This window comes from Orycteropus afer, unplaced genomic scaffold (assembly GCF_000298275.1).
Source record: "Orycteropus afer afer isolate SDZICR_OR568_19922 unplaced genomic scaffold, OryAfe1.0 scaffold00027, whole genome shotgun sequence".
Lineage (NCBI taxonomy): Eukaryota > Metazoa > Chordata > Mammalia > Tubulidentata > Orycteropodidae > Orycteropus > Orycteropus afer.
Genome location: NW_006921614.1, coordinates 13,160,859 through 13,174,505, shown reverse-complemented (window position 1 = coordinate 13,174,505; position 13,647 = coordinate 13,160,859). Strand labels below are relative to the sequence as shown.

At 41.9% G+C, this 13,647-nt stretch overlaps 1 protein-coding gene across 1 annotated transcript in view; it reads right to left on the bottom strand.

Annotated features, from left to right (window-relative positions):
• The window catches only part of LOC103192387 (serpin B6-like), a 22,294-nt gene extending 8,854 nt beyond the window's left edge, over positions 1–13,440 (bottom strand). Inside the window, exons 1-3 of the mRNA XM_007935367.1 lie at positions 13,388–13,440; positions 4,375–4,549; positions 1,753–1,902 (exon numbers count right to left, since the gene is read on the bottom strand). Coding sequence (XP_007933558.1) covers positions 1,753–1,902; positions 4,375–4,549; positions 13,388–13,440 — 378 coding nt within the window. The remainder of the gene's footprint in view (positions 1–1,752; positions 1,903–4,374; positions 4,550–13,387) is intronic.
• Between the last annotated feature and the right edge of the window lie 207 nt (positions 13,441–13,647).

Genomic DNA, 13,647 nt, shown 5'->3' with positions numbered 1-13,647 from the left:
CACTGCAGCGAATTATCAAACCCAGGAGAGAGGTGGTGGGTGCTTTAGGAGGAACGGTTGGTGAAAGGGCTGGAGGGAGGCAGCATGTCTGGCCTTGTAGGAATAGGCCTTGGGTTACTGCTGGTAATCCTGTCTTCCTCTTGTAGGATTAGAGGAGGTCAGAACATGTGGCCTCCTTGCCATTTTTGCACCCCCTTTTCAGAATTGTTCTATATTACAGGATTTTACATTTCTCTAGCCACTTGTATATAGTATTAGAAAGGCAACATGACACAGTGTTATGAACACTAGTTCTATAACCTACTACCTGTGTCACCCTAGAAAAGTCACTAAATGTCCCTAAGTCTCCACGTCCTCTCCTGCAAAATGAGGAAGCAGCAAGAGCGACACATCACAGAGTTACTGTGAGAACCAAATGGGTTATTACCATGACTACAGCTTTATGTAACATTATCAGATGCTCCTATGTCCCAGGCACTGCACTGAGTAATCTATCATTTCATTTCATCTTCACATAATTCATGCTTCACAAATTAGGTTGGCTCAGCTTGTTTATAAATGCTTTTTGAATTTTTAGATAATCTCTCAATCTAAGGAAATAGTCTGAAAGCAAGCTGTCACACATCGATAACTTGCTGCACCCTTGGGTAATTTTTACAACTGTCTATTATTTATTTTATAAGTAATGACTAGTCAAACTAAAGGAATATATATTGCTATTGGTATTAGAGTCTTAGAACACTAAATTAATGGGAAATAACAGGTGTTTTTCATCTTTTTTATATTACAATATCAAAATAAGATTTTAAATATCAATGCTTTTCTTAAAATAATCTCCAAACTGAAAGAAAGAAAAGCAAGCAATCCTTTGTGCTTTAAGTTATGGTCTGAAACAAGCTTAAAAGATAATTAAAATAATCTTGTAACAGAATAAGATTGGTATCTCAAACATGTAAAGAATTTTTATAAATCAGTAAGAAAAAGGCATACAACCCAATATAAAAATGTGCAAAGGATATATAAACAAGCAACTCACAGAAGATATAATTGTTCAGTAAATGGTAAGAAACATTGTTCAACCTCATTTTTAATCAAAATGAAAAGGGCTGATAATACACAGGGTGGCTGGAGGGAGGTGGAAGTGAGCATCCTGCTGATTACCCTGTAGGGAATGTCAACTAACACAGCACTTGGGAGAGCAATTTGGCAGAATTTACTAAAATTCAAAGACTCATTCCTTTCCTTCCTTCTATAAATCCATTATAAGGTAGCACATGCACATAGACAAGATCACAGTCTGTGACAGCCCAGACTGGACACAGTCTCAATGCTCCTCGATAGCGGAATGGTTCAACACAGGATGATGCACCCACACTTAGGAAAACCAGAGAGCAGCTAAAAAGAGTGAGTAGATCTACATATACTGAAATGGAAAGAATTTAAGACATATTGTTAAATGAAAGAAACAAAGTACAAACAGTATATATGGCATCATGACATTATGTAGAGAAAACCCCCATAGAACAAAATTTCTATAAAACTCTTATACTGGAGAAGGGAGTGAAAGCTCTTAAGGTGGGGGATAGGGTATGGGAAAGAGGGTGATGAGGACTCCTGCTTTATCTGTATTTTTATATAACAAGAACCTGTTGTTGTTGTTGTCAGTTGCCATTGGGTCTTTCTAACACACTATCCCTTCCTCCCCAGTACCTTCATATTTCACTGCCTAGTGAAAAAACAAGTATGACTTACTGAGAGGAAATCATATGTCTTTTCTCCATAGAGCCTGTTGGCCGTTCTGAGTAAGTACTGAGTGTCAGTTTTGTTAACTTCGGTGAGAAGCGACTGGAAACCTTGGTGAACATCATCACCTGCACCTCTGTTTTTATTTAAAGAAAGTGCCTGAAATCAAACACAGAATAAAACATACATCTTTAGTATCCCCTGACTTCAAGAAATGCTGAATTCAGCACTAAGACCTTTACAGATCCTCCTCATAGTGACCCAGTAAGACTGAGTAGAGCTGTCTCATAGGGTTTCCAAGTCTGTAGTCTTTATGGAAACAGATTGCCACATCTTTCTTCCACAGCAGCTGGTGGGTTCAAACCATGCACTTTTCAATTAGCAGTCAAGTATTTTATCCACTGTACCACCAGGACTCTTTTTACAGATACTGTAAAAAAAAAAAGCAAACCCTTTGTTATCAAGTCGATTCCAGCTCATAGTGACCCTAGAGGACAGAGTAGAATGGCCCCATAAGGTTTCCAAGGCTGTAAATCTTTACAGAAGCAGACTGCCATTATCTTTCTGCCACAGAGCCGCTGGTAAGTTCAAATAGTCAACCTTTGGTTAGCAGCTGAGCGCTTAACCACTGTGCCACCAGGGCTCCTTTTACAGCTCTGGTGGCGTAGTGCTAAGGCATTTGATTGCTAACCAGAAGGCTGGCAGTTCAAACCCACCAGCCACTCCTCAGAAGGAAGGCTGGGCAATCTACTTCTATAGTGATACCGCCTCGGAAACGCAAAGAGGCGTCTCTATGAGTAGGGTCCGACTCGACAGCAGTGTGGTGTTGTACTACCACGTAAAGGAAGATAAATACCATTAAAGATGGCAAGTATCTTGAAAGTCAACCCTTTTCTCTACCTGCAGTTCTTGCAAGGTCTCCCTATAATCATGTCCTATAGGAAACCAGAATCTCCTGAAGTATTGGTATGCCCTTTCTCAAACCCTAACAGGTTGGCTCAGGTTAGTTATGCTCATGGCCTGTATAGTTTGTCACAGATCCTTCTTTCTAGATGAAGTGACTAAGGACAAAGGCCCTCAGTATCCTGCTCCTCAACATGATACACATCTAATACATGCAGTCCTGTGTCAGATTTGTGGATGTGGCTTTTGTCTAATGACATGGACTGTAAATTGATTCCTGAAAGCCCATACAGGTTTTAAAGGAGCTGTAACAACTTGGACTAAAAGGGAGAAAGAGATCAAAACAAGAGGTGTCTGGGCCCATACTTGTATGAGCAGGAAGCATGCTGACAGAGCTCCTCAGCAACAGACATGGGCCATTTCTTATAGAAAAAGGAGAAAAAAATGCAGAAAACTAAAACAACACAGAGAGTAGAGCCAAGGCCAAGACAGGCCACGGCACAGGAATGACTTCTGGGAGGCATGGGACTGTTCCATAACCTCTCTGCCCTCAGAGCAGAGGGAACTGGCATCATGGACCTGGCTGGGTTTCAGAACCACTATAGCTCAGTGACTATCATGTGCCTCCTACGCTCCATCACATTTTTTGAATGGGTCTATTGCAACTATCCCATCTGTCTTACCAGTACACATTGAGTGAATGAGGTAGGGGAGTTAGGGCAGATAATCTGTTTGTCCCACAACAGGATGAGACTTTTGGGTCTTGGAAAGGACTAAGTAAGTGCACTTTACCTGTGGGCAGAATGTGAATCATTAGGGACCAGTAGGTAGCCTCTGGCAGTCACTGGTGGCCCCCATGAGCCAGAACACTGGTGTTCACACTCTGGTATAGCCTCTCTCACTGACTCCAGGCCTCAACATGTGGCTGGCTTTGGTTAAGCGCTTATCAGCAAGCATGACAGAAGCAGAGACTTGATAAGTACTTGCACATCAAGCTAGTCCTCTTGGAGTACCCACCGTATACTATATTCTAAGGAAGTCCAGGCTATGTTGCTCAACAGGCCATCCTCATGCCCTTGAGGATGAAGCAATCAAGGAGGCAGGGACACACAGAAGAGAACCAAGGTGCTCCAGCTGAGCCCAGCTGAATGCAGGCATACAAGTAGCCCCAGCCAGCACTCAGTGGAGAAGCCATGCCCAACCCACCTACAGATTAACAAAGTAGTAAATCATATTCAAAGCCACTAAGTTTTAGGGTGTTGGTTACTCAACGATAAATAATTGAAAGACTATTGGAAGCATGTTTGGCTAACAACTGCTATTCTAAGAGAGCTTTGCACTTGAATGAGAAAATAAAAATAAGAGGTTACTTTTAACAATTGCAAAATAACTGACCACACCCAAGAGAGTATCACAAGACTCAACTTGAATCCCATGATTGTACATCTACTTACAAACTCACGTCTAAGCTAATACCATGTGTCAATGAAATCATCTACTATTCTGAATCATGTGCCCCACACTCTGCCTCTAACAAATAGAAGGTGCTCACCACAGGATGGCCAGGCACGGGTAACAGTGCCTTTCTCTGTAAACTCCCTCTCCATCCACCTTAGAATGAGCAGAGTTATCTGGTAAGTGTGATTCTTTTAGGATCTGAAATGTGAAAGACCAGCTCAGTTGAACAACTAAGACCATTTATTGTTGACTTGACATGGTTTTAGGTACCTGGGACATCTGGGTGGCGGTGTTCCCCTTAGCACCCATGTAGACCATGGCCAGGGCAGAAGAGATGCTTATGGGTGAAAAAAACACATTTTGTGAGTTATTTTCACCCAGCTTTTTCAAGAGGTTCAAGGCAAAGGTGCTGTTTGCTTCTGATAAGGTGTCCATGGTGTTAGACCTAAAATGATAGATTTAAAAATACAGTGTAAACACAGGCTTCCATGTCTATGCACTTCACTCTGAGTAAAGCAGGGGGACTTATATCTGAATGCTTGTTTGTTAACACAGAGAAAGTAAGGAAGGAAACACGTGCAATTGTTCTCTTTTTTAAAAATATTTTTATTGTGACTTGGGTGAAAGTTCACAGAACAAATTCATTTTCCACACAGGAGTTCACACGTTTTGTTTCATGACAGCAACTGCAATTCCCCATAATGTAACAGCTCTCTTTCCACTTCCTCCCTGTAGTTACTGCTTCCCTGTGTCCATCTTTCCTATGCATTCCTGTCCACTGAGCTATTTCCATTGGCAAATACTGCCCTTCTGTTCTCCCACGATTTATCGTTCTAAGGAGCGTATCTACCTAATGTAAATGTTCATCCTATATGCCTGTCTTTTGTTTGGCTGGAAGCCATGGGAGTGAGTTTAATTTCAGACTTGAAGAGTAACTAGGGGCCATAGTCTCAGGGGTTTCACCAGGCTCTGTCAGACCAGTAATCCTGGTCTTTTTTTTTTTTTTTTTTCTTTTTTAATGAACTTGAGTTTTGTTCCACATTGTTCTCTCACTCTCTCCAGTATCTCCTGCATTGATACCTTTCCAAGCCATTGACAGTGGTAGCCTGTTCCCATCTAGTTTTCTGGACTCATGGTCATATTGGCTGAGGTTCACATAGTCCACCAGTCCCTTAGACTGTTTCCACACATCTTTGGTTTTCTTCATTCTTCTTTGCTCTAGATGAGCAGAGACCCATTGTTGCATAAGTGGCCACTTGCAAGCTTTTAAGACCCTAGTTGCTACTCAACAAAGTGCAACTCTCTTTAGTTTCTTCTTGGGGATGGAATCAGAAAAGGCATTATTAACTTTTGCTGTCATGTCTGTATTGTCTGGTTGGTTGTGGGTTATGCATATTACTTTATCATATGAAAACAACTCAGTATGATAACTTCAATCACAAATTATACAAAAAAAAAGTGGTTGGATATTTTTATAATATTGGACTATAATAATATAATAATTTATAATAAAGCACTTTATTCTAAGGGTAGCCTGAAGCCTTAAAATAAAAGATGATATATCCAACCACATACAAAGATGTATGAAAGCCTTAAAAACAACCACCTCTGACCTTCAATTCTACTTTTCTGAAACCTACACACATGACAAAGCTCAATCTCAGCCTCTATCCCCAGGGTCTCCTGCCTCCCACAGCCCAGGCCTTGCTCCTGTGCTTCTGCTTGAACTGTGGCTACGCAAAGGGCATTTACTGCAAGGTACCCTTGTACCACAGTCAGCAAGTGCAGCCTACCTCCCTCTCTAAATGCAAGCCTCAGAGGTCAGGACCAGGCTCCTCATGTCTCCAGGGCCCCTGACACACAAGGTGTTTGACTGTGGGCCTGGAGGCAGGATTCTATCAGGAATACAGCTAGGTAGTCAGGGTAGGGGTGTGGTGACAGTATCCCAGGTAGGTCAGAATCATAGAATCATAAAATGCTAAACCAGAACAGGTTTTCAGAGCTACCTACTACAAACTAAGGCACTCTGGTAGCACAGTGCCTAAGGCATTTGACTGCTAATCAGAAGGGTGGTGGTTCCAATCCACCAACTACTCCATGGAAGGAAGATGGGGCAATATACTTCTGTAAACCTTTACAGAAGGTAAACCGAATGGGGGTCACAATGATTTGGAATCAAGTCAATGGCAGTGACTGTCCATCTTACTAATGGGATCCTGGAGTTCATAGAAGTGAAGGGATATATCCAAGCTAAAAGGCAGACAGCCAAGCTCCAGCCAATAGTCTCTCTTTCTACTGCTCTAGGAAGAGCTAGAAATTTGGGTAAAAGGACAAGAGGTGACCTAAGAGCCCAATCAGTCACAAAGTCTACAAGGTAGCAGAGTAGGCCAGGTGGGTAGGTGAGCTCTGTGGGAAACAGAGTGCTTGTTCTGACACCTTTTATCAATATTTACCAGAGTAATATTTCCCCAGTCTGAGCATTTTAGAACATTCCCAATTACTCATCTGTGAAGTGCATGGGAACCAAAGAACAAAGAAAGCAGGAAGCAAGCAAAGACATGGTCAGCTGAATATTGGTAGCATAGTGCCTAAGGCATTTGACTGCTAACCAGAAGGCTGGAGGTTCAAACCCACCAGCCATTCTTCAGAAGGAAGACTACTTCCATAGTGATACTGCCTCGGAAGCCCAAGTAGGGGTCGGATCTGACTTGACGACAGTGAGAATAAGGGAAAAGAGACCTCAGATTCAAACAGGGTTAAACAGAGACACTTTTATTAAGTCTTAAATAGGACAAAGACAATAATCCAGGATCAGGGAAAGCATCATCATGTACACAGTACAGAAAGTTGAATGGAGTCCGCTAAGTCATGGCCATGGAGTTAATCATATATGATTAAAAACAGAGAGAATCATCACAAAATCATGACTGGTAGCAGATCAATTCATCACTGTTGCAGGCAGGACTATAGAAGCAGACAAAGAACCATGATTGGGATCCATATATAACTGAAGACAGAAAAGGGTTACAGGATGAGTTCTGGGCCTTGACTACCTTGGGTAGGTGGTGGTCCAGATATGACTCATGACCACACACCTAAATCATAGCCACAAGGTGGCTACAAAAACAATCCCAGGACCCCAACCTTAATTTAAACTTGAAAAGGGCACACTCAGGCAAGCTCCCTAGTACTTTGGGTGACCATAATCTACTTTCAACCACACTCTTCCTGAGTTCAAACTGCCCCTCCCTAGGTTTGCCCTGGAACTTGCCTATGCACAGCCACAATGTTGGTTTATAGGTCAAACAAACAAACAAAAAACTCAAATGGCATCTGAGACATGCCAAGCCTCACAATGGAGTTAGAGCTCCCACTATAGACCACAATCTTCCATAAACCAAGCGCTTTAGAATTTAAGCTCTAATACACGCCAAAGATATCTAAGGCCTCACAATCCCAGAAATCTTATATGGCCAAAGAGACTTTACAATGGGATTAAGTTAATGATTTTGAGATGGGAAGATTATCTGGGATTATTCCAGTGCGCTCAAATACAATCACACGGGTACTTGTAAAAGGAAGGCAGTTAAAGGGTTGACAATAGAGAAAAAACCAATGTAATGACTATAGCAAGATGCTAAACTGCTGACTTTGAAGAGGAAGGAAAAAGCCAGGGGGAAGGATGCAATTCTCCCCTAGAGCCTGCAGAGGGAGTGCGCTAGTCACTTGGCATAAGGAGAAGCCTCTGACAAAAATGCAGGCTGAACTCCATTTTTGTTGTTTTACTGCTCATTTTTAGCTAACACTCAAAAATCAGCTAGCCAGAATATTTTAGGAGAGCTGCAGGGGTGGGGCATGGGGTAGCAGGCTCCTCCTCTCCCCTCTCTTCCTGTCTTAACAGGCTCCCAGGAAGAGTACTTACTCAGGCTGGCCTCCAAAATCCATAGATTAATAAAATGATTGACTCAAACTTTATGATCAACAAAAGAATGCTTAAGGGATTTCCTAATTCTCTAGTGGCTATTGAAGCATGACTTTGTAAATGTCGACCAACCAGAATGTTTCCTTGTAAATTCCTCAAATCTCTGTACTTCTATGAAAAATTCCTTTCACCAGCAGTACTTTTGTGAAGTGCTGCCTGATTGTTCTATTCCTTCAATAAAACTCTTTGCTTTAATTTTAACAGCCTCAGTTTGCTCTCTGACAGACCTTTATGTCATGACCTCAAACAAGCAGATGGCCCTCCTCCACCTCCCACATGTATACTCCCACTAGGCAGGAACTAGGCTGGCAAGCCAAGGGCAAACTTTTGGGAGCCGAGCAGAAATCAGGCACACGTTTCATTGTGTAAAGGGAACTTGACACTGAAAGACCAATAGTTCCTCAACATAAAGCAGCTTCAGTCTTCTTTTTCAATGTGCAACTAGGAGAAACAAAGCAGGACATTCAAAGGAGAGGGTTTGTAAGTCTGCTCTGTGACCCTGAACCCTTGATTTCTGATAACAGTTCCCTAACTGTATGAAAAAGGGAATACGCCAGACAATGTGTATGACCTTCCATCTCTAGCATTCCATAATTGTTAATATTCTGAAAGAGGAGCAAAAACTAACTCAATTTCAAAGCCTATACTGAAGCCACTAATAGCATTCCATTTCCCAGCTAAAAATGACTGCTGGTGACTGTTGCTGTTAGGTGCCGTCAAGTTGGCTCCGACTCATAGTGACCCTATGTGCAACAGAATGAAACACTGCCCAGTCTTGTGCCAGACTCATAATCCTTGCTATACCTGAAGGAAGGGGCCATCTGCTTCTCAAAGTCTTGGCCAGTGAAAACCTTACAAATAGCAGTCAAACACTGTCTGATATATTACTGGAAATCATTATGAATAGCTGGTAGCTATTAAAGGGCAAAGGATATTCATGCCTTATATAAAAACTGCTAAATAATAAAGAAGCAATAAATCAACAATGCCCTGGTAGGTTTATCCAAGATATGCAGTGATATTCTCATATCAGAAACTATGTTAATCATTAAATGACTAAAGAGCCCATTCCTGATGAAGGCATTTAAATCAAATAGGAAATGATACTTCTTTAATGTGACAAAGATTATCTTATTCTGCAGACATCATTGACAGTTGACGATAAAACATTCCCAAACTCAAACCCACTGCCACAGAGTTGAGTCCAACTAACAGCAACCCTGTAGGACAGAGTAGAACTGGCCAATGGCTGTAAATCTTTAAGGAAGCAGACTACACCATTCTCCCTTGTAACAGACAGTGCGTTTGAACCACTTACGTTTCGGTCTAACACTTTAACCACTGCACTACCGACTGCACTACCAGCATGTCTCTGATACAACATTAGAGACGCCCCAAACAGGAACAAGATAAGAACATGAGTTATCTCCATGCTTATTTCACTTTGTTCTTATAGTTATGATATCCTTTTGCATGTTCCATCTCTTGCTTTTTTTTTTCTTTAAATTTCAGCTATATTTTTAATTTTCAAGGATCTTTCCTATTCTCTGTTGTTTGTTCTTCACAGCTTTCTGTTCTAATTCCTCTGGAAACATCAATTATAACCTCATTGCATTGTTTTCTGCTCCCTGCCTTGTGTCTCTTTCTCTTGGTCTTTTCACTATTGTGGTCAGTGTTCCTTCTTTAATTAGGTCTCCCTCTTTCATACATAGGCTTTTCACAAATGCTTAACAATCCTTGGATGTCAAAAAAAATTCATTAGTCAATTCATATTTACTAATTGGAAATTCTGTACACAAAGTCAGGTCATGTAAGCTGGGACTTCACTGCAGTGTGACCAAGGGGGCAGTAGCTTTATTGTTGAGGAACCAGCAAGTGGAAAAGAGCCGTCTGGTCTGCAGCTAGTGCCTGGAAGCAGGCGGGGTGGAGCTCAGGGGGCTTTCACTTAATCAGGAATTCCTGCTTTACAGCCTAATGACTCTCCCCTCAACCACACTACCAAGGGGGTCCCTGAATTCCCAGCCATGGTTCTTCTACAGCTAAGAGATTCATCTGTTGCGTGGCCAGTAGACAGGGAGGGCTAGCTGTCTGGGTGCCAGGGTGAGAGATGACAACTGGTATCAAACTACTCTGTAAATAGACTTTCTATCTAAGACCAAAACCAAAACCAAAGCAAACCAAACTCACTGCCATCCAACTGATTCCAGCTCAGTGTAACTGCCCACTGGGTTTCCAGGGCTATAAATATTTACCAAAGCAGACTGCCTCATCTTTCTCCTATAGAGCAGCTGGTGGGTTTTAACCACAAATCTTTAGGTTAGCAGCCAAATGCCTTAAGCACTGCACCACCAGAGTTCCTTACCCAAGACAAAGGCCCTCCATTTTTCAGCCTACAGTTCATTCCTGTCTTTCCAGATAAAGTAATGCATCCAACTTGGAGACTGTCAGTTCCACCCAGGGTGTGTTCCCTCCACAGGCACTGAGGATGAATCTTCCTCCAGGTGGCTAAATCACCTACCCCTCCTCTAGCGACTTTCCTTCTCTTTCTTGTTCACTGTTTGTCTCCTGTCTGGTTCTTTGTCCTTGTGTTTCAATGCTTAAAAAAGTTCCTTGACTGTCACGTAGCAGGGTTTTATGAGAGAAAGGAGATAAACACATATGGTCATGATTTTATGAACTACTTTTGGGTGCAGAATAAAACATTTTAATGTTCAAAAGTGATTTCTTCAACTATCACCTAGTTCCTCTTTTAAATGTAAAGTATATGTCCAAGCATTAAATATCATTTATTAATACTCTACTTATTTGTCCTGAAATGTTAATTTGAAAATAATCTGCCACTATTATATAATCATAAAGAAATTTCTATTATCACTTCGCAATAATATATAAATCTTTAATAATCAATCATAAAAAGATTACAGTGATATTAATCCTAAAAGCAAAGAAAAACAAACCCAAATTTAAACAGCTTATTACTGGTAGCATAGTGGCTAAGACACTGGCCTGCTAACCAGACGGCTGGCGGTTCAAACCCACCAGCCACTCCTCGGAAGGAAGGTTGGGCAATCCTACTTCCGTAGTGATACTGCCTCGGAAACCCAAGGAGGGGTCGCTATGAGTCGGGGCCGACTCGACGGCACATAACAACAACAACAACATTACTCACTAAGATATTCCAAATACAAAGAAAATTATAAATAATCTAATGAGGTCTTTGTATTGAGGGTTTATTTTTCCCATTCAGTGAATGTACCTATAATAAGAATGTACATTTCATAGGGGATCACATTGCAAACTCAATGCCTAACACTGACTTCACAAGTACCTACTTCTTTAGTAGGTACTAGCTTTAGTAAATAAGATAACCAAAAGTGTGTGTATGTATGTGTGTGTGTCCCCCGGAAGGAAGGTTGGGCAATCCTACTTCCGTAGTGATACTGCCTTGGAAACCCAAGGAGGGGTCGCTATGAGTCAGGGCTGACTCGATGGCACATAACAACAACAACAACAACAACGTGTGTGTGTATACAAACCTACACATATGCAAAATTCATTACATATCTCAATATATTTACTGCTTTAAAAGAAGTATATCTAATAAAAAATAAAATCAGAATTTAATCACAAACATAACAACTGAGTATTAAGAATAAATCTATCCTAGCACCATATTTTTCTGGTAGTATCACCAATACCTTTGAGCACTCAATGTTGATCATTGATTTTATTCAACTGATTAAGTCTTAATGATTGTTTAAGTGTCATTATTTAATTGTACTTCTTGCCTTGAATTAAGGATATCTTAATTTCCTACATAATTTAACCATTTAAAGATTGGTTTAATGGAAACTTTCCTTCTTTATCATTACTTGTGTTTCCTTGGACATTTCTTTGTGTGTATATGTTTGTGTATGTCTATGTGTCTGCTTTTAACTTCTCTGAGTAGCAGTGGCCTTCTATTTAACAGAGGTAATCCCATCTACTGTATAGGTCTACTATGAGGATAAAAAAAGATCATGCTTGGCTCACAGCAGGCATTCAATAAATGGTGGGTAGAATTACATATTACTTTCTTTTGATGTCTAGGCCTAATCCTAGATCTAGCAAGTTTGGAAACATATGGTCTTTCACAGTGCCTCACAACATATACTTCGTGTGATATGTTGTTGTTATTTGCCGTGGAGTCGAACCCGACTCATAGCGACCCCTCCTTGGGTTTCCGAGGCTGTATCACTACCGAAGTAGATTGCCCCATCTTCCTTCAGAGGAGTGGCTAGTAGGTTTGAACCGCCAGGCTTCTGGTTAGCAGTCAAGTGCCTTAGGCACTATGCTATCAGAGCTCCTTTAGTATAAGTATAAAAGAATAGTGATTCCATTTACTTTGATTCTCTAATTTCATGCTACTCTTACTAGTTGGAGTTAACAGTAACTGAATTGTAGTAAAACTGCCTTGGATTGGAACTGCCTTTATGTAATTTTAAATACTTAGTTTATGTGGCTAAGTGTGACTAAAACTGTACCCTTTCCCTGGCATAAAGTCAAATGAATACAGTTACTTAGCAGGAAACAGGAAATGCTTCATTACCTCTGTATATACTTGTAACAGCCGTAATTCACGCTAACCACAGTGTACCCCATTTAGCCCCAGTGATGAGACATGTCATAGGACCTTAACCCAAAAATTACTTAGCCCTTTACATCAGTCCTACAACTGCAACAGAGAGAAGCAGGCAGCTGGGCCATATTCTTGTCATCAAACAAACAACAGCCCAGAAACAAAAGTGCCAACATCTAACACAACTTCCACCCAACATATGAGTATTTCTGTCAGCATCTGGATATTAATTTTCCATATTTCTGGTTTCCCAAATCGAAAGCTTTTTAGGGGTAGGCAAAGAAACCTAAGTGTCAATTTTATCTAGCACATAAATCCCAAATATGATTAAAATGTCCCCCCTCTGTCCTCTTAGCCTTCAAGACACCAAATCTTGTCATATCTTTCCTGCAGTGAGTTTAATTAAAAAAGAAGAAGAAGAAGAAGCAACAAGACCTAGAATGGCCCTCAGGGTTATCTTCACAGGCTGCAAAATTCGCCAAATTCCACAGCGCAAGCCCGGGAGGGCGACGACACCCACTTACGCGTTGAGTGTCTAAATAGGCCCTTGGGAAGCCGAGTCTCACCGCCTTTATCACCCACCCCTCGGCCTCTCTCTGGCCTCAAACCCACAGGCTCTCGGGGGTTTCCAACGTCCGCATGCACGAGCACGCGCGCAGCGGACGAAGAACCGTAGGGATCACCTGTGCCCCGGCCGCCCTGCGCAGCAGCCCGGAAGGCTTGGCACCGCCCCCATTCCGGCACCGTTCGCCGCCAACACCTCCTCCTCCTCAGGTGCGCACCTTGGCTCATCTGGCGGCCAGGCAAACACTCCCTGGGAGACGCCCTGTCCTCCCCACCGCCTTGCCTGGCGTGAAACCCAAGTCGGACGGTCGGTTCCGCCACCCCGCCCCCGCCGGCCCGCAAGGCTTAGTCCTGGGCCTTCGCTTGTCCGGCTCTTGGA